This window comes from Hippocampus guttulatus, chromosome 12 (assembly GCF_054856545.1).
Source record: "Hippocampus guttulatus isolate MCC_2025c chromosome 12, RoL_Hgut_1.0, whole genome shotgun sequence".
NCBI lineage: Eukaryota > Metazoa > Chordata > Actinopteri > Syngnathiformes > Syngnathidae > Hippocampus > Hippocampus guttulatus.
Genome location: NC_141272.1, coordinates 4,985,031 through 5,011,917, shown reverse-complemented (window position 1 = coordinate 5,011,917; position 26,887 = coordinate 4,985,031). Strand labels below are relative to the sequence as shown.

Sequence of the window (26,887 nt, the reverse complement as noted above, 5' to 3'; positions counted from 1 at the left end):
ATAAATATCCATTTTCTATTTTCAGATGAGCTGGGACCTACATGCCCACTGATTTTGGGCAAGAGGCTGTGAAAAGCCGAAACTGATTGCCAGCCGAATGCAGGGCACATTCTCACTCACGCCTATGGACAATTGAGAGCAGGGATGGGGCAATTTAAATTATGGAGGGGGCCATTTTGTTAGGGAGGGGCCTGGCTGGCCCCTCCCTAACAAAATGTATGCTTTTAATATACAGTACTTTGCATTTTGTTTTTCCATCATACATTTCCCACTCCATATATGTCCTTTTGGGACAAGCTATTCCCATTTATATTCTCCGTGCTTTTTGCAAGCGCTTTTTGTTCTTCTCATTTTGTCCTGGTTTACTGTACCAGCGTCATTATTTGTACTTTGCCAGCTTAGTGCCTTTACCTGAAAAGAAATATTTTTCATCAAAACCTTTATCTGTGTCTATGTTTATAGAGTCAGATTCGGTCCGGAACCTTCTGGACATCCTGACAAAAACAAACCAATTTAGAGTCATGCAATTAATGTTCAACAACGCTTATCCTGAACAGGCTTACAGGGGGGTGCTGGAGCCTATCCCAGCTGACTTCGGGCGGAAGGTGGACTACACCCTGAACTGGTCGCCAGTCAGTCACAGGGCACATATAGAGATGAACGAACATTCCCACCCGCATCATCACTGAGTGGGAACCGACCCTGCGCTGCTCACTCTCCACCGTCTTGTCTATTTCCACCTCCTCGCGTTTGTGCTGTGTTGTCAGGGTGTCGATCATTACAGGTGTCCTGCTGTGAGTGAACACACGCGGGCCTCATGATGCTCCACTGCTCCTCCTAATAGAACATCAGTGCAGAAGCAAAAAGTCCATTTTAGAATAGCATGTCATCATTCAAACAGCAGTTGTAAGCTGTTTAACGTGCACACATCACATTAAGCTTTCACCATCTTTGACTGGATGGGATTTGGTTTTAAAAAAGACTGAGTTGTAACTACCAGACGGAGTTACAACTGCCTCGCCTATTTCAATAGAAGCTACAATCGTGGCTGCGGTTGCTTTATGCAGCCACTGGATGGCGATGTTCTAAAGGGAATACAATACAATACAGCTTGACTGATATAGAGCTTTCACAACCGCTTTAGCTGTAACAAAGCGCTTTACAGAACATTTACAATCTTAATATTGATCCATATATAAGGCGAATCGGATTATGAGGCGCACTGTCGGCATTTGAGAAAACGGAATGCTTTAAGGTCCACCTTATAGTGCGGAAAATACGGTACAGCAACTTGACCATAATTGAGGGTGACCGCTAATTCGTCTCTCACAACTGAGTCGAGCATTTTACAAGAAATAAAGAGCACTTATTTTTCTTTAAGCATACGTGTTTATTTTCATGAAGGTCAATTCTTTTATGGGTTATGCATTAAGTGTGTTTTGCAAACAAAGTAAAATATAAATGACATAATATTATGCAGACATCACCGCCATTTGCTTTAAATATGGAGCCTTTCTGACATGTGTATGGAGACACGAGGCCTTTCGCATCCTTTCAGTCAACTGGATTCTTCGAATACTGGCTGGGGACAGTACGTTAACAGTCAATGCCTTTGCCACTAAATCTATTTATTTCAAAAATGCAAGTGTCAGCATTACTTTACTTCCTGTGTATCACCGTGTGTTACCTGTCCAAAAAAGCCAATGGTTTCTCCTGGCAGATAGCTGAGGGCCACCCTACAGTCTGAAGATGCTGACAGAAGGATCAGCCGATCGGCGTGGAAACTCGTATGCAGGTGGGTGACCCCATCCTTGTGTGGACGGAAACTGTGCACCAATTCTGGAGATTCGGTCACCACTCTGCCGTCTGACTTCAGGCAGTAGTGCTGAGGAAGTCAGAAAAGATTCCAAGGTCAATTTTGGATGCAATCTCAAAGGTGCACGCACGAGCATCTTGAAATTCTGCTGTTTGCTCATCTGTATGCTCATATTGTTCAACAAGACGTTGGAAAAATCAACTGAGGCCAATAAAGCAACAACTGTCAGTCACCGTTGCAAATCGTATGTCACTAAGCAGTTGACCTGTGAGGTATTACACACAGGACCCATGACTGGGCGTAACATAAATCAGTAAACATGTTATAAGTCACACAAAGCAGTATTAGACAAAGACCCTCAGTATAAGTTTATGTGCTAAGGCAAAAGTGGCTGAGCACATCTGGAAAGACGGAAAGTGAAATGCTCCGCACAATGGACTTGAGATTGATGTCAATCTGTGGTTATCAAAAATACTGTTTGTTTTCATTTTTAATGGGTTGTTTTGGTCCTTGTCTTGCTAAGAAGGCCATCAATTTGTTGATGTAAATTGTTGTGCGCGTGCGCAACACAGTGCAAACGTTCAAGTCATCCAGCTGATCCCAAAGGCCCACCCTGCCGTGGGACAGGATTTGAACCAGAGCGCTGAGCTTGCCCAATTTATTCAGCCCTGCTTCACACATACATTTCCATAAATTGGAATTGGAACTGGGAGTACCGCAAAATGAGCTTCAGACATCTGCAATTAACCCCACGTATAACCAGCGTCAAGGATTTGCGGTTTGATTATTTGATCATTTTACTTGAATATTGTCTGGGGTATCAGAGGCTAATTGTTTTGGGACAAAATGCTCCCCTTTTGACTGTGTTACGACTCTACGACTCCTCAGTGTGTTGGGCAGTTCATTTTTAGTTTTTGATGTTTTGGAACCATTTGCTCATCTTCCCCTTTCTGATCGTCCTACTTGTATGCGAGCCAACAAAATCTTGGCCAGTAATTCCCGTATTAGTCATTTGTCTCCTACCAATGGTACATTCAGTAGCAATTTAAATGTAACATGAAGAATCATGTTTCAGTTCAGATGCTTGGATTTCTGTCAAATCCCCTTGGATCCATTTGTAATTTGTTCCGCCGGTACATGACCTAAAGCTGCAACATATCCGTTTTCAATTAAAGAATCAGCATCACTTCTCTGATTTGCACCTCCATGTCCCACGTCTTGATTGCGCCCGCCCTATCTGCCGTGACTAAAAGCTTTCCACAGGGGCTGACAGTCATGACGACAGAGCCCAGCTGTGCCTCGTGAGCCGTGAACTGTCCCAGGAGTCGGCCGTGGACTGTGTTCCAGAGCCTGACCAGCCCGCAACTGCCAGATGACACCAAGTTGGCGCCGCCTAAGGGAAATACGAATATCAGAAAGAACCTCTCATAAAAGACTGTCGTTATTGTGCACAACATTACGTTGCTTATATTATGATGGAGGGCTTTATTTTGGCTATAACTAAAAGCACGAGAATAAAGTCATGTCATTTGGAAAATAAAGCAGCAGATTGAGCCCAGCAGCCACCTCCGTCTTTGGAAACAGATGATCAATTTTGCAGCCACTGTCATTAAATATTTGTGAAAACATTACTAGTGAATGGCAGGGAAAAAAGAAAAAAAACGGCAAAGAAAGGCACAATGCATGCTCATTTCAAACTGTTTCCTCACCGCATCTCATTTCACCACTAGCAAGAAACAGCGGCTCCAATTTCCTTTTGCCACATGTCAAGTTGTGATTTCATTCTCGCCATATTTTGGCTCTTCATGGAAAAATGAAACTTCCAGTAAGCGTACAATATTTTTGTAATCTGATTACTTTTTTCAAAATGGTTTTATTTCTTTCAAGTGTGGCCGGAATACTCATTTACACTGAATTACTCTTATCATTATGCCAAGGCTCCTTCTGTTTCAGTGACTTTGCTACAAAACGTCTATACACAACAGTAAACAAATGCGTATTGACAAGTAAGTGATGCAAAAATACTCATGACGATACGAGAGTAGATTTCGTTTGCTTTACCGTTTGCTATTTGTGCAGATGTACGACCTGGTAAGAAGGTCACCGTGGCGATGGTGTCAGGGGAATGCTCCGTTTGCTCTGGGAGACGAAAAAATGACAATAGAAGATTATTTTGGGGAACACAAGCAACAAAAGGTGCCTCTTACTTCAACAAATGCTAAAATGTTTCAACATATCTATCCATCACCGTTTCTGGGACACCACGCTGTCTCGCTACATATCTAGAATATCTGAAATTTATCTGAAGCTCTTTTGTATGAACACCTGAACAAAGCGAAGGTAGTGTGTTTGTGTGTGTGCGTGTGTGCGTGCAACCTTGCTGCTTACTGAATTCTTCATGTTTAGCCGGCAGCTGCAGTTTCCGCAGAGCTTTTTCGGTGTCGTTGTTCCACACTATAATCTCTCCATCGCGGCTTCCTGCGCAGTTAATTTGGGGGCAAAAATAGACAAGCTATTAAACCTTTCTCCACTCATCATCATACAGGAAAATGTTTTTTGAAGTGAATATAAGGAAACACATTTTAAGATACAACTCAACATCTGCCTCTAGCTACAAACGCGATGTTATTTTTTTTTAGCTCACAAAGAAAGCAATAAACTCATCAGTTTTTAAGTGGTTTACTACAGGTGTGTACATATAAGAGCGATTGTCAAAGACAGTGGCTCACCCGCATTATTCATACAGCCCAAATCCATTTTCTGTATTACCATAATCGTGTCAACAGACAGAGGAAGGTAGATGTGTGTTGTGCAGTGCAGTTTTTGTTCATGCTGTGATTAAAAAAATTATATATATACCTGTATGTGTGTGTATAATCAGATGTCAGATGTTGATGAGTCGATGCGCATAATTTGCTTTGGCGGGCCACATAAAATGATGTGACGGGTCAGATATGGCCCCCAGGCCTTGAGTTTGACACCTGTGCACTCATCAATCAGTTGATTACTTTATCACTTAGTCACAGATTTCTACAGCAGGGCTCAGTCCTTGTTGTAATGTGATTTCTTTTCATTGTATTTAGTTCATTAACACTAATTGGCTTCAATGATTACCTGTGTAAGATGCTGTGATGCTTTCAGTCACGAGGCTCGGGTCCTCACCCTCAAGGGCTATACAGCAATGGAGCCAATCAAAATGAAAGGCCTCACCAGGTTTTTAAACACTAACGTTGTGCCCAGTGGACCGCAGCCAAATTATGCCACAACAGTGAAAGGTTTCCAAAGTTGCCACACCAAAGAAATGGTCAAGTAGGTTGAGGAAATTGAGTTGATAGTTTCGAAAATAGGATTCATGAAATGGATTATTTGCATTCATCAGACAAGCTGCCTCAAGAGATGTCGATGTAGTGAGGACTCTTGGCTGTGTGACAGCAGGAATGGAAAGAAACAAGTAAATAAGCGGAACTCCCAAACACACATTCAATCAACATCCATCCATCCATTTTCTTCTCTGCTTATCCTCACAAGGGTCGCGGGGCGTGCTGGAGCCTATCCCAGCCGTCTTCGGGCAGTATGCAGGGCACACCCTGAACTGGTTGACAGCCGATCGCAGGGCACACATAGACAAACAACCATCTTCGCTCACACCTGGGGTCAATTTAGAGTGTTCCGTCAACCTGCCGCGCATGTTTTTGGAATGTGGGAGGAAACCGGAATACCCGGAGAAAACCCACGCGGGCACGGCGGAGAACATGCAAGCTCCACACCGGGAGGCCAGAGCCAGAATTGGACCCGGTACCTCTGCACTGTGAGGTCGACGCGCTAACCAGTCGACCACGGGACCGCCGACATAAATTCATAGATGCAATAATACTTCTCCCATCATGACATAAATGTAATAAGAAAAAAACAGAGGAAAACCAAAAGCAATTTGGGGGCAAAGTTTCCAAACTTAGTGAAGAATCTCCTGGATCGAGATTTTGTTCCAGCACAAACCATTAATTACTTCCAAACCCTTTCCCCTGCAGCGTCGAGAACACCCACTCTTATCTTCCTTTCCACCCTCGCAGCCCTAACTTTTATCTTTCTCCTTACTTATCTCAGGAGCTGTTGTGTCGAAGACGGCCGTGGAGGGTGTGCAACGTATGCCCGCACTCTGCTACACGGGAACGACTCGAGGTGTTTCCACACAGTCATTTTTAAAAGCCAACTCGAGTTCTTGTTAACAAAAAAAGCGACTTGGGTCTTCTTACACTGACACCACATGTTCATGTTAAACTGTCTGGCATTAGCAATACTCTGAGCAGGGCTATTCTGATCAATAAAACACTGGCTTGATGGCACTGGACTATTTCCATATTTGGAGATGAAGCAAACGATGTACAAGACGCAGCTTCGGGATCTCCGTGGAGTCATTCTCACTGTATCTTACCGATTTCATTTCAGGTAACGTTGGTGAAAATGTTCACTTCTACTCTTAATCTTAATCTTGAATGCAAGCTATTGCGCGCCCGTCAGGCGCCTGGTTAATCATGCATGCCGGCACTCATGAAAGCAGCTATATGGAGAGAATGACTCCTTTCATAACAACCGCACTTCATTTCATTAGTGCATAATTGCTCCTTGTTATTTCACTAAAGTGCTTTTGTCAAATTATTTTCATTTCTAAATCGTGTTGCTCTCTTTTCATCACCCGGTTCTTCTCCATAATGCCTACCCCCACAAACCCATTATTAATTCAAGCCATTAAAGTTTGACTTAACAAAGAAAAGAGAAGGATGCTACGTAGTTCGACAAGTGCACTTTTCAAAGAAAGTCTACTTTGGTCAAGTCATTTGTGAGGAAGTGATGAAAGTACTTGATGATATCAGTGCCAATAGATTGTGGCACTCAAATTCATCATAAGCAAGACTGCGGCGATTCTTGGATCTCAACCTTCGATTGTCTAATGAGTCGACTGAACTAATTGTCATACATTGTCTTGAAATAAATAATGAAAAGCAGGGTGATTCATTTTATTTCTGGCATTACTACGGATGCCAAAAAGACATTTTTGAACGAAAACAACAAGACGTGCACACACCTGTGACGAGAGTCTGCGGAGGTTGGAAGGCAGCGCAGAGCACTTCGGCGCGATGATGAACACCGCCCTTCCACTCTGATGGGTCAACGTGAGACTTGGAGAAGGAATGCCGGCGGAATACTGTCAGCATCCTCCGCCGCGAGTCGGCAAGAGGGCGGGTGAGGAGCAGAAAAACAACACAGTCAAAAAAAACGAATGACGGGTGAAGTGACATCGGGTGGGAAGTGGACGTTACGCAAGGAAAACACGCTTACATCGCAGAAAGTACATTTTTTGAAGGCGAGGGGTCTGGTTTGGAAACTGAGAGCTACTTCTTGAGTTTTTATCACTGCAATTATTGTATTAATTATTGTATTGTTATTTGAAATAATGAATGATATTCATCAACACGACAGGGCAAAAGTGTGCTCACAGTTTGTTTTTGTGATTCTGTGGTAAGATATGCCTAAACATAAAACGTATGTACCTGTCCTCAATTTTTCCGGCAAGCATTTTCACTATTGCTGTGTAAGCTGACGGTCCAAATACCTCTGCCATCCCATCACCAGGAGGCTCGTCCTCAGCAGCAGCATGTGCGAGATGGCCGCAGCCTTGCCCAGGGCAACGTTCATTCTGTGGAGGCAGCGGCCATTGAAGTTCCACACCTGCGAGAGGCATGCAGAAGATGAGGAAGGTGGAAATGCACTTTTGGTTCTCTCGTTTTTGCTTTTGACAATAATCCGCCTGCATAACTGCAGCGTTGTCGATGACAAAATGCGGATGTTGACCTAAGATTTAAAGGGCACTACAGAGCTGAGGTGGCTGATAATTATTCATTTGCACAATTGTTACTTCCATCAAGGAATGCTGCTGTGTTGCTTTGAAGAGCCATTATGGATCAGATCCGCATCATAGAGCTAAAAATAAATACATGTCCGTTTTTATGGTGGATGGCACGCCAAATACAGGACATAACTGTTTTGAGACAGCGTGAGGTGCAGTCCGTGTTTGCAAGTTCACTCACTTTAACCTCTCCATCATTGCCTGCAGTGAACAGCCGCATCTGCGTGCCATCCAAAGCCATGGTGGAGATCTCGGCGTTGCCATGGCAACGGTGGATTTGCTTAACCTTTTGGCCCGTGTCAGCCAGCCAGCAGATCACAGAGGAGCCGGTGTCACTGCTTATTACCTGCAGCGAGAGAGAGAAAGTCAGAGGCTATCAATCATTGAAAGCGGTTTGCTCCGCGCTACGTGGTGAGAAATTATAGCTTTTAATGATTATGGTGCATGCTGAGAAATGAAGATTTGTAAGATTCTGACATGTCACGCATGCATGACATCGACTGCCATGCTAAGACAGGGGGAAATTATCAAAATAGAAAGCGTACTTTCTAAAAACCCCTGCAAAAAAATCAAGCGACAAAAGGGAATGTTATGTATTCTGTCACCTTTGTCAGTTTTGCACTAAAGACACGCACAAAAAGGATTTCTTTTTTTAAACGGGTCCAACTTGCACTCAATTCAATCCAGACTTAGGCAAAGTACGTTCTGGGGGCCAAACCCGGCCTGCCCACAGTCCATGACAATCATTCCAGTTCCTCATGTGGCCCCTTTGCAAAGTTGCCTACCCCTGATTTAATTGCATATTGTTGAGTTACTACCTCGGTCAAGCACAAAAACTCATCTTGTTTTGATTGCAATCACTCAGGCCATCAGTCATTGGTTCATGTCGCATTGGTCGGTCAGTAAGTTGTTGAGTTCATCAGTCGATTCGTCGAAGCTGTCTATCGAGTCTATCCGTACATTCAACAGTCCGTCCGTCCAATCATGCATCTGTCAGTCATTCGGAAGTTGTGGAGTTCATCAGCCCATGTATCCATCCATCAGCCACTCAGTCATTCAACAGTTGGCACGTTAGTCGATCGATCGGTCTAGTAAGCAGTTCTCCCTTCCACCAGTCTGTCTGTCAGGCAATCCAACGATCCACGTATCCATCAGTCTGTTAGTAAGTCCCTCAATCAAGTTCGTCAGTCCGTAAGTCATTCAGTCTGTCCATCGGTCCATCAGTGATTCTACTTGACGCCAATTAAATCTTTCATGCGGAATATTCTACCTAATACATAATTACCCAGTTTATACTTAATACTGGATTTTATTGATCAGCTGCTCCACTCTGGTCAGTCTATTCAACAGTCCTTTCTTCTGTAAGTTTGTCAGTCAGGCAAAACATCTGTGAGTCGGTTAGTCGGTCAGCCAATCAATTCGACAGTCAGTTGCTAAGGCACTTAGTCCATCTATCGGGTATCCCGAACATCGGTGAGGCAACCTGTGTGTCAATTCTAAGTTACTGAATTGGAGTCATCGGTTTGCCGACACATGATCCGCAGCCATCCATCCACGCATTCTTCCTTTTTCACCGCACGCCGGGCCCTCACGTGTCTGAAAAGACTGTTGTAAAGCACACAGGTGACAGGGTGCTTGTGACCGCTGGCCCTCGTCTCCTCCTTCGTGCTCTCCAGCAAGACGAGCAGGCTGTTGAAGGTGAGCAGCAGGAGTTGGCGCTCTTCGATCAGGAGCAGGAGTGTGCGCGCGTCTTCCCGTGTGGCTGGGAAAACGCCACCCAGACGATGAATACAAAGCTGACTTGAAACGTCCCATAAACATAGAACCTGAAACAAAGAAAGTGGATGCTGGGAGTTGATATTCCAGTGCATGGTTGACTTTATTTTACACAAATAGACTTCAATATTATTTTGACAGTCATCTGAAAATAATCAGAGGAACAAAAAATAAATAAAATGACCAAAGATGGATGACCGCTCTACCCTAGTTTCTGCGCCGCATGCCTCAGAGTGCCTCCTAATGAGAAGTCTGCCATATTGGTTTACGGCACCAAACAAGATGAATGTCTCTGGTGCAGGAACACTTCCAGAGGAAAGTGTGGTAACGCTTTCAAAGCTTCTTGCAGTGGCAGATGGTGTTTAAGAAGAAGGCAGATGGAACATAAATTACCTCTAAAATATTTATTCCCCTCAGAAAATCCGAAAGAGAAGGCAAACATGCACGCTGCCGCAACAGGAGGGAGGAAGAGGGGCAACGTCATCATTTGTGCAACAGAAAGAAAACAGACTGAGAAGTAAATGTGGTCATAATTTTCATGAATAGAGGCAGCGGCGTGAAACAAATCTCTGTATTCCTCTGCAGCAAGGTATCAAAATTAATCATACGCTGATTCTCGGCAGTCATTTTTCTTTACTGCGCAGGCAAACGCACACTTCTACCTTATCTCTGGAGTAGCTGAGCAGGTGTTTTTTCTTCTGCAAGAAACAAATAGCCGTAACTGGGGCAACGTGGCCACTGAGTAGGTACGATGGCTGGGAGGTCACGTAGGGGTTCCACAGCAGAACCCGATGATCCAAACCTGCAGTGGCTACATACAATCCCGTTGTCTCAAATAACATGAGGATTGTTTTCGATTTTAGCAACGCATGTTGTTTTCACGACACACGGGTTGATGTCAGCAACCGAAAGTGTCGCTGCAGTTGTGTTCAGTATTGACTTGAGTCGCTTTAGCCCGATGACAACATCATATTACTTGCTTGGACTATGGATCCTTGTCGCGTTGGAAACATTTTTCGCCAAGTCTCAATCAAAGTAGTCGCATTGAGAAAACTGGAGAATGCCGGTTATGATATTCGAGGGGATAGAAGTGAGATGATGGGCATGGGTAACGTCATAGCAGCAAGTTCATTAGGACTGGACAGAGAAGACACTTTCTGTACACACATAAGCCGCACCTGTGTATAAGCCGCAGGTTCCCACATTGTAACATGAGATATTTACAAAGAAAGACGGTACACAGACGGCCACTTTGTTAAATGAGCCGCAACGTTGAAAGCATGTGACAAAGGTTGCGGCTTATAGTCTGGAAATTACGGTAGTTTGAATACAAATATACAGTGAACAGATTCAAAGTTGCAGGTGGGCTCGTAGCTATACAGCCTGTTATGATTCTAATCATTTACTTACCGATCAGCTTAAGTTCACGGTGATAGTCTATGTCCCAGACTCCTCTCTCTGTAAAGAAAGTGGTCACCTGGAGGCTCTTGCCGTCCTTCTCCTTCCAGCCAATCGCAATGCTGCTTTGTGGCCTGGTGCTGCACGACACAAAGGCCTCCAGTGAGTCCAGGTAAAGTACTGTGGAGATGTAATAAAGAAAATAAGCATGTTGAAGATCAATGTCAGATGAGACATGCGAAAAAGACACCGTTATAGAGAGGAGACTGGTATCGAGCCATGCTGGGCTGTTTACAGCACAGAAAGCTTTGAAATCGTGTGTGTTTATGTAGTCCAGTGTGTGACACGAACCACAGCAACAGATCAAACGTATCAGAAACCCCCAAATTACTATTGAAAAGATTCTAGAAAGGAGGAGAGGAGATGGGATTTTGTGTGGCAACAGCACTTGGGTATATTCTATACTGCATCTTTTTTTTCTTCTGATAGATGACAGGGAAAAAAAACTCTTTTTTTTGTTCTCGCACTCTGAATAATCGACCGGCACATTTCAAGAATGCCCTGAGTTTCCGAACGGTCTGAGTGAAGCAGAGTGGGCCCAGATAGTATTTTCGATGCACCATAGACAAAGGGACAATATCAGAGAATATGCCAGACGTGCCCACTAGGCTGTTGGATGTCAAACTGGGGACTGACACGGCCCCTGGACGGAGAAATGAGCGGATATATAAACCAATTGAAATTTTGCTCTGTATTAAGTACAACATGGGCATTCGATGGATAGAAAAACATTGCCATCTTCTGGGACACTGCTCCCCCAGCACGCCCCTCGCCTGCCCTTCACACTTCAAAGTGGAATTGCCAACGCATACGTCGCATACAAGACTTCATATTTGCGATTGAGAACCTCTTAGAATACTAATTTTCCATTCACTGAGATGGAAGTTGCTTCAACCGAGGCTCAGTGAATCGTAGTAACCGCAACAAACTGAATATAAAACATCCTTGTTATGCTTTATGATGACAACACCGTGTCCATTGCTTTTATTCAGGTTGGATAATCCGCCCCCCGCACCCCCCAACGCTTTGATTGCTGCACTTTTGAAAGACATACTTCACTGAATATGCGCTGACCGCAAATCCTGCATAGAAGTAAAACATCATCCACACCCAGAGAATTAGCCGCTTTCATTCGCTCACTAGGATTACAGAAAAAGTAATGGACCTTGCATCATCATCCGTCTCGATTAGGACATTGATTAGGAATATCTGATTTGGAATTCGGACACTTCCATCAGAGCGAGCGCGGCTGACGATAACATTGGAGTGCTGAGATGGCGTGTGACAGTCACGGCTCAAAGGTCACCTCCCCAAATTATGCACATTTGATTATTTTCCTTTCATCGGAACATTTCTTTTCCATACTGGGAATCAAAATATGGGCAGATTTCTCAGAGTGAGACGTGACTCATCACCGATGAATGACTTCTTCCCACTTTGACTGACACATATCAAATCCCAAGGTCTTTGTGACCCACAACAGCTGCTTCACCCTGATGAAGCGTGTCATTTTACATTCATCTCTTGGAGTTTGAAATGGAAAGAGGAAGAGCACAAGATTAAATCAACTCTCTTGTTCTGAGTGCAAATTATGACGAACACTCGGTCTCAAGCATTCATAGCTGTGCATTCGGGCATTTCTCAGCTCCACTTGATACTTTCTCCGAGACTGCTTCCATGGCCCCCCTGGGTGTGTGGCAATCCAAATTTCTTCCTAATTCCCTCACAATTGAGCCCCTCTGTACCCCACCCAACTCACTCTGATGGCCCAGCCATAGCGAATGGTAAGACTCCCACTGGTACTGCAGGGTGGGCAACATCAAAAAAAATAAATAAATAAAAAGAACAGCGCCAACATCCAGAGGTATGCAAACGCACACTCTCCACTGAGGCACACACAAACACAACTCCCCCTTGGTTTTGCACACGAGCGCTCCACACGCTGCCTGAAAAATCACAATTAGCCACCACTTTCACTGTGTCGGCATCGTCGCCTTTGTTTCCCCTCTACTTGCCTTCCCTTTGTTTTCCCATTGGTTGTGCTTATTTATGAGCTTATTCTTCTTTCTCCCCCTCACTGGGATCCCTCGCTCCCGGCCAAGTTGGTCTCGGAACGATGCAACTGCTGACTCATTATTAAACAGCCCAATGACTCCGAAGGAGAGACGGAGCTGAATGATGCAAGCGATCAATGATACAATCAAGTGACCTCTTTGTCACCCGGGATGAGTTGAAGTGGGAGAGTCTCGGGAGGACAGGGCCTCCAGCTCAAACTTTTATGGCAGCAGTCAAAAGTCTGGCTGAGGAATTGGATGACTCAGGACTCACCCCCCACCCCCTCCCCCCGACTGCATTAGCTGGTATTGTACGATGACATCGCTGTAGACACCTATGTGCTTGGGGCAAGGTGAAGATATGGCAACGGAGTCTGAATATTTGTGTCGATAAAAGATTTCATGTTTTGATTGATTGATTGATTGATTTCCCAGATGTTTGCGAGAATGTAAATTATTCTTCATTTTTGCTACGGGGCACAATATGTGACTTTCTTTGGAGGGGGGGGGGGGGGGGGGGTGAGGGAGGAACGAGAATGTTAATGATTTACTCAAAAGGCTGTAGCATGACAAAAACGAGTGAATGATAACGTGAGAATGTACTGTTGGTAACCAGCATAAAATGATCCAACTTTTGTTGCATGTTGATGTTTTGCAGCGGCATGCTGCTTTGCCACCCCCGATCATCATGTCAGTATAGGTAGCTTGTAGTATTTTGAAATGTTTATGCCCCCCCTTCCAAGAGAAAATGGTGTGGTTTTATGACTGTGTTGCAGTTGCCAGCTGCGGGGCGACACTGAAAATAAAGGTGTGTTGAGTTTATCCAATTTAATTTTTTTTTAATTGTTGTTCACAGTTGGTGATTTATTTATTGCCAAAGGAGTGTATTCACAGTTTGCTGAATCGATGCCACAAATTAACCGCAAAGTTGCAGGAAATGTGACCTTACAGTGCGAGTGAGCATTCTCCATATGGCTGGAGAATGTGACATTTCTTAAAACCGTAACGCGTGCGCTTGCTCTACCTTTCCTCACCCAGGCAGGCTTGTGTGCCTGATGTTGAACAATGGAACAGCAGTGGTGTTTTCCTTTGACCACATCATCCCATTGGATGATGAGCGCGGAATCGGAGTCTGTCCAGCGACTACGTCGCTCAAACAAATACATCTGGGCTGAGGTGAAATATAAAGCACTGACCTGGAAAAACACACAAAAGGGGGCATTCTGTGAGCCATGCCGTATTTTTTGTATTCCTTCTTCTACCGCTTTTTTTTTTTTTATTGTGTGATTCAGTTTTCCCAACTGTGCGTCACCTGTCCACCAATGTCACCTAGAGTGAGGATAGCCTGATCTGGCTTTGAGGCATCGGACCAATAGTCCAGACACCACGGAGTAAACCTTAAACCCTGGAAAAGAGAAAACCAAACGATTCAAATCGTTTGGGAACTTTTAGGAGGTACTGCACAACGGTTTCCCATTTCGGTTTTATTGTCAGTGGCCGAATGTCAACAGTAACAAGCTTAAGAGCTTTTTACCTGGACTTTATATTTGCATCTGAAGTCCTTTTTGGATAGTGTGTCATAAAAACACACCTCTTTACTTGTAAACGACACAGCTATCTGTACGGCATTGAGGAGGAATGAAATGAAAAGTCAGAGGCAATACATTCACTAGAAGAATAATGAAGCATCGCGTTGCATACTTTGCAAGGCACGGGATCTTTTTTGAAAACTTGAACACAGACACAATTGGTTATAATTAATCAGAATGACTGAAATATTCATGTAAATTTCATTAAAAAGGATTCAAACTAAACAAACTTGGCATTTGAAACAATAATTGTGTGATATTTCATGACCTATCCGAGCATAATGAATAATAAGGGACAATCATGGCCAAATATGTAATTCATTAATTTTCTGAAAATGTATGACCCATGTATTAGAAATATCACTAAACAAAAGACTCAAATTATTCATAGACGGTGAGTTTATGATCTCTGTGCTGGTGCCGGTGCCGAATTAAACTACACCATGAGGAAAACAGAACAAGACGAAAACGTTTTGGTTTTAATTTAAGTCTGCTTGTGTTGCCGTTGGAAACGAAAAGTTTAACCCTACAGGGGCTGAAAGAAATCGAGCAGGTTTTGAATTTAAGATAGTAGCCCAGTGCAAAAGCTGTTTTTCCTAATTGTTTTGCTTAAAATGTCAACTTCGGGATAGGCTTTGGTGGTTGTACTGCGATCACCTTGTGTACATTTTGCAGCAGCACCACGTCCGTCACCCACAGGTCTTTGGCTTGGACCGTGCTGTTTTGCAGTCGTTGGCTGCTCACGAGCGACATGTCACCGCAGTCCCGCAGCCCCACAAATCCTCCTTGACTCACGGTCATGTATTGACCCCAACTGGGCAGGTACAACACCTGAGCAGAGCGGGTGGCGTCATTGGCGTTATTTTTTTTTTTTAATTGGTATTGTGGGCCACTGGACACAGTGACAGAAATCATAAATAGTGTGCTGTCCAAAAAAACTGGTTTTCATTTGTTGGATGCAAGCATGGTTGCCTGCACAAAGTGAACTATATCAGTGGTTGTCAACTTTCGTCATTTTTCCTCTTTTGTTGAAATTAAGGACAATAAAGAAAATGTATTGTTCAAACATATCTTTCAAAAACACACTTATATCAATGTTTTTTAATCAAAACGATACACGCTTACGTGTTCAAAGTGCCTTTCAGAGCAAAACTGAGGATGAGCAGGACAACAACAACAAAAAAAAAAGAATATTATGAAATATTACCACCAGGCCACAAATGTTCATTTCTAACTCAGCACGGATCTCTTCTATTAAGGGAAAGTGAATCATGGGGACAGGGTAAAGACTGATAGATGCATGAATTGTTCGGCTATAAAAAATAATAAAAAAACACCAAAGGCATTTTTCATGTGACAAGCTGTTGAAATACAACTGAAAGCTGTGATTACACCGCATTAGGTTTTGTTTCATCCGCACTAATATTCAGATGAGTTTGACGTCGTGGCAAAAGCAGATCACTCGCGAGAACAGACGTCCATCAGCAGAGCCTGAGTTTTACTGTCTTGGTTTAAAGAGTTTTCATATGAGTAGAAAGCAGTTTGTCTTGTTCTTTGGCTTAATCAGGTACGTTTGGGTACAGAACCGTGGCGCATATAAATACTGGACAGTAGCCCAAACGTACTGTTAAACTTCATGTAATAAAGTTTCTGATGCATGTCTGTCTCATGATCTTATTTTCCAAATAGGGAACACTCCATTGAATCACTGAACTAAGTCACGCACGGCGTCTGCCCCTTTAAGAATCACCTGTCGGCATCAGAACCTCATTTTGACAATCTTGGGGCCCCAAAAAAAAATAAATGGAAGCGGGAAACCAGCGCTTTATTCACAGCTGCTGCCGGCACTTTGTAGCGGCCGGTCAATTTGCATACTAATTCATAGATGTTCAACTTTTGGGAGTCCAAAAGCCACTTATCTCAAATGAGCAGAGACATTTAGATGAGAGAGCCGAACTCTTAAAAAATGTTATCTAGTCAGCAGCCCGGAATCTCCATCGCGTCAATGTCAAAGTGCGTTGTACATAACAGCTGCAAAGCATCGTGCCCGCAAATGAACATGCTGGCTCACTCAATACTAAACTACCCTGCAGGTCTCCGGGAAGAGAGCCGTTTACCTTTTGGACCGGATCTCGATGGGGGCAAGTCAGAGAGCGGGGAGGCTTCCAGCAAGGCACGCTTTTCATTCTGCTGTGCTTCAGCTTTTCGGATAGCTCCTGCTGAAGAAAAGAGCACAGCCCCCCGCTGTCTATTCGAGCCTCTTGCTTCACGGCATCGCCGTGAAAGAAGAGACCGCGCTGCCCCTGACTGACAACCACGCTGTCAAACAACAGGCCGTAGTCCTCTTTGGAACCGCGCCCGACCGTTGAGGGGGCCAGACGGATGAATTCACTTCTGGACAAGGAGCGGGACACCCCAGGGGAGACCTAGGTCAAAATCAGGGCCATTGGAACGCAAAAAAAAATGTACATGGTGCAACTCGTGTGAAGTGTCTTTGTTCATTCATGCATGCCAGCAACAAATCGTGACAGCCAGGCAGAACAATGAAATGTGTTTTGTGACAGCTTTGTTTGCTGGTTAACAAAAGTGGCAAAGCACCAATTTACATGAACCTTCACAGATATCACAAGTGTCTACTTTGCATCATTCTATCTAATTGATGTTGGTTTTTGGGGGGGGGGTTTGTATTTGTTACAGATGCAGCTGCATGGAAGTAATGGGAAAACGAGGGGAAACGCTCACCCGATCAAGTACGTGGAGCTGTTCGTTTTTTTTTTAAAGTAAGACTTGACTGGGGAAATCTCAATGAATCAGAATATAGTAGAAAACTTCATGTTATTATTTCAGGAGCTCACTTCTGTACATAAGCGGAACTCGTATATCATTTCGATTCACTATGCACCCCCGTTTGTTTAATTTTGAGTTTATCCTAAATATTACACCCAAAAGCCAAAGATCCCAAACTTCTTGTGGGTAGCATATCTTTTTTTTTCTTTGTAATATAGAGCAGGCATCAGTTCATTGCAAAAAATAAAAATAAAAATCCAAACAAACAAGCAAATAAAAATGCGTATTTGAATAATGTGTAATGTCTGTACTCTCATTCTAAGTCCAGGTGCTGTAGACTGTCCCTTGGATTGTGAGGTTAGTCCTGAAGGAAAGCTTAGTTTGTGACCATCATGCCAAGGCCGAGCATCAATGACATTTCACTACCTTTGACGCAGTAACGCGAGACAGTGAGGAGAAAACGACTCACAAAGAACAGCCCCTGTAGCTTCTTGTAGTCTTCCATGCTCATCCTGCTCTCGAGCAGTGTCACCTCCATCCTGGCTGCCATGGTTACGCATCATCAGCCCTGTCATTCAATCAACAGCATACTTGACACGGGTGTCATCACTGAAGACCAAGTAATTCCAGTCGCCATACCTGGTGGACTCGGTGGAGGAGAACGACATAGTTCCAGACTATAACGACTATTCTGATTCGCGTGCTTTGCAGCGGGTCGTCATGTCAACATAATGATGGGGAAAGGGAACCCTCTCAGAGGAGTATTTTATTTTTGTTTTGTTTTTTTTTTGTTAGCTGATCTCAAAGTCGATGTAGAATAGCTCCAGTGTCAACGCCGTTTTGGCTGCCACAAATCTGTCTCAAAGTGGAAAGGGCCTTGCCGTTCGCGTTGCTCAAATAGCAGCTAATGCGAAATAGAACACTTGAGCAGAGTAGATAAGCAGTGGGAATAATACAACATTAGAAAAGTTTTTTTTTTTGCCATACTACACTGTGTAATGATTTAAAAGCACTGCCCGAGTTTGAGGCCGAGGAGACGTGACGGAAATATTCCTTTATCTAATAAGTCCTTCAAAAACAGGTATAAACAGGTTGACAGAAACATTTTACGAGGCAAATTCAGCCCAAGTGGCATCAACCCGAGACGAGATTTAGATGACAGGCTCTGTAATGAAAGCGAAAGCGGTCCCTTGCTGAAGCACGCACAAACCACAGCATGGTATTATACTGTTGGGTGGGAAGCGACTGACATCCATCAATAAGAGATTAGAAAGGCGCAGTTGCTAATATTGTGGCTATCCAGCAGGCATGATAACTTTTTTTTTTTTGCTACCATAGGAAGAAAAACACCCTGCTTGTGTGTATGCGCGTGTGTTTCTATGGCGCTATGCAGTGTAAAATTGCACGGGATCCTACTGAAAGCTGTGTCTAATATTTTAAAGGGAATCCAAATATCACAAAAATGACTGTATGATGCAATGCAGCTCCACAATACAACTTGTTTATTTTTTTTGTTCTAAACACAAATGATAAATTAGTCACGCTCAAAGCTGAGCATCCTCTCTGCGAAGGCTAAATTGGTGAGACGGTTCCTGTTAACATCACTGGTACATGCAGCGGTGCCAGTCTGATTAATAAAGCACGTGCACAGACAGGAATGTGCTTCGTAAATGTGTGCAGAATTGTTTGATTTATGTCATATCGTGAGCCTCATAGAACGATCGTGTGTGTCATTTTTAACTTGGTGTAACAAAATCAATGAAAATTCCAACGTGCATTTTTTGTTTAGCAAGCGCGTTGGCAATCCACTGACTAATAAATTGTCGTCTTAGTTATGACTGAGAAGACTCTTGGTCATTCATGGTCATCAGTTAAAAGTTGAGTCAAGGCAACTGGACTGCGAATTCAACAAAAGACCATTTTCAGTTCTTAGCAACTTATAAAATGTCTTGAAGCGCTGCTATGCATAATTACCAGCAGTGCATTTTCACAAACTATGCTTTTATTTTTTTGGTGGAAAAAAATGAACTGTTATCATTATGAGGTTTGTTGAAAAATATACCACTTAGTATTTTTTGTTTGATGATTTATGAATTATGGCGATTGCCACTTGCTTAGACTACCGGTATTTATCGACATCAGAAAAACATGATTTGCATAATAATATGGAACGTGGTGTAGTCTGTAAAAAGTTGATCAGGCCTTCCAACACAACCATAGCCTGCCTAAATTCAATTCAATCAAGCTTCTTAAATCACATTTCAATGGAAGAGATGGGACACTAATTCAAACTTACCAAGTTGTTGAACGTCTAAAAGTGCCTCCTGTGTGCGGAGTTTGATTCCAGGCAGACACAGTTGGAACCTAGCGACAAACAACACCAACAACCCAGGATGTGGCCCAAAAACCCCCAAAGCGTTCACTGGGCAGGCAGTGGTCTCTCACACTCACACTCACACACACACACTTCTGTTCTTTTATATGGCCAACTTGCCAAAGACCCGTGCAAGTTTCCTGGCAACCAAGAGTTGCATTTGTTCGTCCTGGTCCTATCTTTTGGTTTCTAGACAATGCGTGTTCATTCACGGATTAGGCACTATAGAGAACGATCAGAGCAACGGCAACACCCCAAATGTACCGTAGTTACAACACAAAAACTCAATCCCAACTTTTTTTTTTAACAACACTGATAATAGCACGAACTTGGGCTTCAGCAAGACTCTCATTCTCACCCACACACGCACAACTCAAGAGCTTTATTGGTGCCATTCAAATACCTGTGGGGGGGTTTACTGCGGTCAAGACCAAGAACATTTCTTGGGATTTGGTAACGGGGGAAAAAAAAAACCATATCTCCAAAACACCACTCGCGGCTCATTCAGCGCAGATATGATCTCTTCCCTCCTGCCTCAGTGACCACAAGCAGTTCCTGTGTGCGACTTAATGGCTTGGAATAACTTGAATTAGCCGATTACAGCGGTCGTCAACGGTGACAGGATCAGAAAATTAGGTCTCAGCAATTTCAATTAAAAAAAAAAAACGTTTAAAAAAAACCTTTCAAAATTAAAGCTATCACAATTGGATTACAGTGCTGCACAGAGGAGCCAGCGCACAGCTCAAAATAGCCCCGCGCAAATCCACCATGGAAAATCCACTATTATACAGGGAGAAGAATGAAGGTGCCGCAATGAGAGGAAAAAAAAATCGTCCAGATCCTGCTACTGTACGGTGGAAGAAGAAAAGGAAGGACAGCGTAGAAGTGAAAGACTTTCATCGCACACAAAGATTTACTTTGCTAAATCTTTCCAACTCTTTGAACTCTTTAATCGACAGTTTGAGGAACAGTTGTGCCTTGAAGGTTTGTGTGACTATTTTTTAGTAAAGAAGGGTCCTAAAGAAATGATCTTAGCATCGTTTTATTCATACCTGGTTACAAAAGTGTGTGCCTTACTAATTATCAAATGTCTTATTTCCTGACTAAGCACCTTTTCCCACATGTAAGAGCGTGGAGCGAGTCTGTGCTCTGCTGAGTGACATTCGCAACTGTCAGATAGAATTTGGAAGTACTACGGCAGTACTAATAAATAATAGAACTGGTATTTTGGTTGCTCCTCAAAACATATGTTAACACACAATTTTTGTAGAAGAGTAACGATATGGTCAGAAAAGTAAAAGAAGCAACCTAACAGTGGCCGTAGATAATCGGCAACTGGTCGTGTTTCACAACAACACAGAACCTCAAATTGGGAAGCAACAAACGGGGACGGTAAAGGTCAAAGTCAAGTCACTTTATTCACTGGGGGGGAGGAAAAAAAAGTTGACTAAAGTGCTTATAAGGGAGATAAAATCAAGAGTATTTTTAGCATGATTGGACAGTGAATAAATGAACAATGAAACAATAGAAAGCAGTGGGATCACAAATAACAATGCTGAGGAAGTCGACAAATAATTTGCTCATTTCTCACGCAGCGGTCAGAAATCAATCCAGTGTGCAGAATTTCCTACAAAAAGACGACGAGAGAATTTCTCTTCCGGGCAATGAAAGTACAGCTTGGAGATTTTCGACGTAATTAATAGGAAATGTCTCTTGTGGTCAAAACCAGTTAGCGCGGCGCTATGAATAATACATGAAAGACAAGGCCTGGTAGTGTCCAGCAATTTTCTTACGTGGTAGATGTGAGGGAATAACATCCAAGGGATGTGTACTTGACTTTGTCTGCAAGAACGCAATTGACTACTTTTTTTTATGCCTTGTTCCTTCCAAGAAACCCATGAAAAGAAGAGATGTATCTTCTCAAGGTCGCAGGAGGTACAAAAAACGCTAAGCAACGAAGTACAACAACAATAAAAGAGCAAAATAAAAATCACGTCATCAACAAGGTTTGCCCTCCCAATCCTCCACTATGGCTGCGTCATCTCAGGCTTCTATGTCGCCATCTTGAAGGCCTCCAGTATCATGTTTATTTGGTGGGTGAGCCGGTTGGCACTGACAAACACGTTGAGAACTCTGAGAGCGAGCATGACAGAAAGACAAGGACACGCATGTCTGTCATCGTGCAGAGAAACCATGGCAACAATATTGATCCGGGAAACACTTTGATCTGCCTGGAAAGGGAGAATGTCGGGCTTCAGAGAAAACAAGCCGGCGTGAATCCGCTGGAAATGGGTCAAAGGAATTATTCAGGAAGGGCGGATTGAATAGAAAGCGAGACTCTGATCAAACGACAAGCATTTTGCGTGGCGGCGACAGCTTGTGTGTACGCGCTGACAAGTGCAGCTCTTAAATGATGGGAGTCGCGCAGGAGTGGGGGCTCGGACTCAACGTGCGGGTGAGGCTCGGGGAGAACCAAAGAGAAAGAATGATTGTAAAAATTCCTAACACAGCAAATAGACATGAAGTAGCATCTTACTTTCCATCTTTGAAGAAGGTTTTGAGAGCGTCGCTGAAACTCTTGGAGTATTTCACAAAGTCTTTCTTCTGCTGTTCCAGCGCCTAACACACGCGCAACCTTTTCAGCTCTGCTTGTTTCGAAGGCAGCGTCTGGGAAAAATCATTTTCCCCATCATTTCATCGATACTTACCTGTCTGTTTTGGTACTGGTACCTCCTGAAGATGGTATTAACGATGTCTAGCAACTCTTTGATGGCACTGGCAATGTCTCTGGAGGAAAAATAAACATCCGGGTGTAAAGGAGCAACAAGAATACATTTGAAAATCACTTTGTTCTCCAGCCAAAATGACTCCTCTTTCATCCACATCATGTTTGGTTTTCTTGCTTTTCGCCCCCCACAAACTTTTTTTTTCCACATCATATGTTTTTTTTTAAGCAATCATTTGCTTCAAATTGATTTTATTCGTAAGTTCTTCACTGGGTAAGCGTATTGGCTAACACTTGTGTCACCTTGCACGACTGTGTCATAACACTTGCCGCAGTATGGCATAAAGCCATACTATGCACCAAGAATGTGAACTTCTTTTGTCATAAAAGAGAGTAGTACTACTTGCAAAGCATGCAATTCTATCCTGAAAGTCAAGTCAAGTGAAATTCTTTCTTTACAATAATATGTTCCATGCGCCTCTACGGATCTAAACATGGCATTCTGATCAATATTGCCTTGGTTGAATATGAATTAAGTGGCAAGATCCATTCATTTTCATCACTTTTAGTAAGAGGCCCTTTTGCCTCTTGTTGTCGACTAAAAATGACAGCACAGTTGCTCACAGCTCAGGAAATGACCAACGACGGCTCAGTTTGCAAAGGTCACATGACCAAACTCAGAAAACGTGAGTTGTTTCTGTGCCGGCCAGTCAAAATCACTTCATCACGGGAAACCGGTCCCATGGTGTTGTGGACAACTGCTTTTCAATGCCCCCCCACCCCTTCAATTTGGGGCGAGATTGGATTAATTCCATTTCATTACTTTTAATGGGAAACCAGTTTGGTTTGTAAACATTTTACTGATCCAAAACTTACCTCATGGGTCTTTGTGCTCTCTCTGAAATGTACTCAGATGCTACAAATTGCCGCTTGAGTCCTGGGTGATAGGAACATCACACATTGGTGCCAAAAGAAGTATGCTATAGTGAGACATCTGCAGAGAAGCTAAATTTAGCCTGAGTTGTTAGCGGAAGAAGATCGGAGTGTCTTCGATGTATCTGCACGCATTTCAAAATCTTATCACCTGTTAGCCTGAAAGATGAGTTTGGGGGGAGAGCCAGGGGCGGGGGGAGTATTACTTGTGGTTCTTGCTAATAGTGGCGGGGCTTGGTTTAAATCCCCCGCAAATGCCTGGAATCAGCGCAATTTCAAATTTGTTGAAGGAAACATTTGAACTGCCCTGCGATTGGCTCGCAACCAGTTCGGGGCGTCCCCCGCCTACTACCCGAAGACAGCTCGGATAGGCTCCAGCATGCCCCGCGATCGTTGTGAGGATAAGTGGATCAGAAAATGGATGGGTGAAACATTTGAATTTATTGGAAAAAGATGTCTAGTTAATCACAACCATTTATCGGTCTTACTTGATGGTCTGTAGGAACCCCACTCTGTCATTGATCTCATCAGGTATGGTGCTGAGGATGTGTTTAAGAGAATGGGACCTCTCATTCAACTCTTGGAACCCTGGCTCCTGCCTCTCAATTCGAAACTCTGACAAAACAGATAAGACCAAATCAGTTCCCTCAACTGTACAATATAAGAGCACACATTTTAGTTATGAATCACGCCATGCAGAAAGCAGTGAAAATTGAATAGTGGATACAGGATTAACCGTACCCTGAAAAGACGGGAAAAATAAGCTTTTGAATATGTTTAAAACAAACGAAGAGTGTGTATGCGAGGGTATTAATTGCTCAAATCAATCACTGCGCCGCGCAAAGGACTGAATCACATGCAAGAAGGGAAGGAAGTGGGAGAAGTTGATTTGTGGAGAAACAGCTCTCCCCCGTGGACAGTTTAAGTACTACTGCACACACACTCCAGCAGGCAACAAGCACGCTGAGCAAGAACTTCTTGCAAGAATCTTCTCTGATTGCGGTGTTGGTGATGCGCGCACTTTAGCTTACCTTTCACATCGGCTGCAGCCATGCGAAGTAGGCACTCATTATAATTGATTTTAAGGTTCTTCTTCTTAAGTAGTTTCAGCACAAAGTCTTCTGTCATGCCAGGGTTCTCCTCCTCTGCCTTGAGATGATCATGAAGAGAAGCTTTTGAGCAAAAATGCCAATCAATCCCATAAATTATGAATATAGTAACATTTTTTGAAATTACCTTTATAAAGGCTGCACGCAATGTCTGTGCTGCTGACAGGTTGACTTTGTCCAACTGCAAGTCATCACAAATAACACACCAGGCAGATATCTTCGGAGCGTTTTAAATCTCTTTTTAAAACACTCATTGTTTTAAAAAAAAAAACTGTTTTTTTTTCTCATAGTGGCAGTTGCATATTTAGGTTTTACACAGTTTTGTACCACTGCCTTTTTTTAATATTACTTGTAATTCATTTGACAACAAAGTTGTACCTGACTTGACTTGATTGTGTTTTTGAGTGCAGAGGAAGATGCCATTTTGGAGAAGTTTCTTTATGTGTGGAATCAAACATGAAAAGGGCTTCTGACCCCTCCCCCCCCATACCTGGTCAAAGACAGGGTACATCACCATGTACAGAGCCATGACTGAAGTGGTGCTGGCATCTTTCCTGAAGTCCTCCATGGTCGGCGTCGGCCAATTAAGGGAACTTGGGGTACGTGCGTGGCCGGCAATGCCACTTTCGCTGTGTCCAACCCCTCCTGCAGACTTGACAGCATGTGAGGAGAATAAGATTCAAAGAAGTAAAATGAGGAATCGACATCAGGTGGGACATGATCGTTAAGTGCAACCAAATTCATATGTTAGTTTACACTTTTTAAAAGTAAAAAACATGCCACTTTTTGCTGGGGGGCGGGGGGCTATGTCTTTACATCTGAAGCATGAAATGTGGCAAAAAGGTCAAAACGTTCAAGGGAACCAAAACGTTTACAAGCCACTGAGATACACAGTAGATCTAAGTCAAGGTTTAGTTTCATTTTGACATATAGATTGCAGTCCATCATCAGTGCAACGATTGGGCCAACTCCCATTTCCATGATGGCTGCACACATGAAACCAGGCTTCACCTCCAGCAAAAACAATTCAGGAAATGAGGTTCAGAGATTGACTGAAGACTCGGGAAGTAGGGCTTCAGCTTGGGTGCCAGTGCATCTTCTAAGTGAATGCGATCATCTTTCGTGAAATATTGTTAGATGTGAGTGATATTTGGAATAAACTCACATTTCTGGAAAAACAACATATTCGGAATAAGTAATCATTGCCTTATGACATCAGCAATATATTAATGCATCCATAAATTTAAAAATAATTCACCTGCAAAAATGACAAAATAATGACTGGTCAATGGTTCAACTTAACTGCATTTTCATGATGTGGGTTGTTTCGTTTTCCAAAAGGGACACATTGTTACTGTTAGAGCAAATCGGATACGTTCTGTACATTGTGTGACTGTTCATCAAAGTACATAGCCTGAAACGTTTCGCTTGGGTGGGGTTGCGGATAAAACGACACACCTCAAGTCGACTCACCTATCGTGACACATGATTTGGGAACAAAGCCAACGTTTAAATCATACCGACAAGTAATTATTACACATGATCTGGACAAAAAGATGTCTGATTGTTGGCTGAGGTAGTCATAAAAACCCGTTTCCATGGCTTATTTTTCGAGTCACCTCTGCTTTGTCTATCCTGAAACGGACTCTATGTGGCCATTTTCAAATATATATCAAACGCCCCTTCATGTTTAACACTTAGATAAGAAAGCCAAGAAGGCGGTTCATATCAACGGTGAATAACAGTTTGTCTACTGTCAAGAAAATTAGCAGTTTAGCAGGTGATTCCAAGTCAGTATTCGGACGGCGTACGTACTACCAACTAGTCATAAGCAAACTTGACAGGAACCAGGAAGGTAGGACACGACTCAAAGTAGTGGAAGCTTTGACCAACTATAGCACACCTCCTTGCTGACTTCTGTGTTGGGAAGTTTGTTTCTTCGCAAATCTGTCGAGCTGGGGAGGGCGATGTCGGTTGCTGTGCTCGTCGAAAGTGCGACAGGTTGTAGTTCTCTCACTCGGTCTCTTCTTTTCTGTACGAAGGTATTTAACCGTCAACGGAACTACAAATCCCAAACAGCGTCTAAAAGCGGAAATGCTCTCACTGCTGCATTCAAGTGAGAATTGGGTATTTAAATACAGCAGCGCAAAACACGCTTTCATTGAGTGGTTGATGGTAAAAACGCAAGCAAAATTCGTTAGCTTAGGCTATTTACAAGCACAATTAAGTCAAGATACCCACCCCGCCCAACTGTTGCTGTCAGTCCGCCCAATGACTATTTGTATTGACGTTTTCAGACTCCGCTTTTGTTCTTATAAAATATTTAAAAACGTTCCTGATGGTTGTCTTCAACATCAAAAA

General features: G+C 43.2%; 2 protein-coding genes across 2 annotated transcripts; both read right to left on the bottom strand.

Moving 5' to 3' along the window:
* Nucleotides 1–464: 464 nt before the first annotated feature.
* On the bottom strand, nt 465–19,801 carry LOC147197047 (cilia- and flagella-associated protein 337-like). Its single transcript, XM_086125741.1, is given in 20 exon segments — nt 465–494; nt 675–749; nt 751–837; nt 1,688–1,885; nt 3,019–3,209; nt 3,878–3,955; nt 4,205–4,294; nt 6,900–7,030; nt 7,428–7,543; nt 7,903–8,067; nt 9,314–9,547; nt 10,160–10,308; nt 10,908–11,075; nt 14,034–14,205; nt 14,322–14,414; nt 14,544–14,627; nt 15,256–15,429; nt 16,716–17,024; nt 17,855–17,953; nt 19,682–19,801. Coding segments are annotated over 19 exon segments (2,625 nt in total). The 5' UTR covers nt 17,936–17,953; nt 19,682–19,801.
* Nucleotides 19,802–21,158: 1,357 nt separating this feature from the next.
* pdcd10a (programmed cell death 10a) lies at nt 21,159–26,571 on the bottom strand. The gene is made up of 8 exons (XM_086126115.1): nt 26,430–26,571; nt 25,017–25,178; nt 24,654–24,707; nt 24,449–24,566; nt 23,906–24,032; nt 22,468–22,546; nt 22,296–22,378; nt 21,159–21,892 (listed from the first exon to the last, which is right to left on the bottom strand). The coding sequence occupies exons 2-8, from the start codon at nt 25,092–25,094 to the stop codon at nt 21,811–21,813; spliced, it is 621 nt and encodes a 206-aa protein (XP_085982241.1). The 5' UTR covers nt 25,095–25,178; nt 26,430–26,571; the 3' UTR covers nt 21,159–21,810.
* Nucleotides 26,572–26,887: the final 316 nt, after the last annotated feature.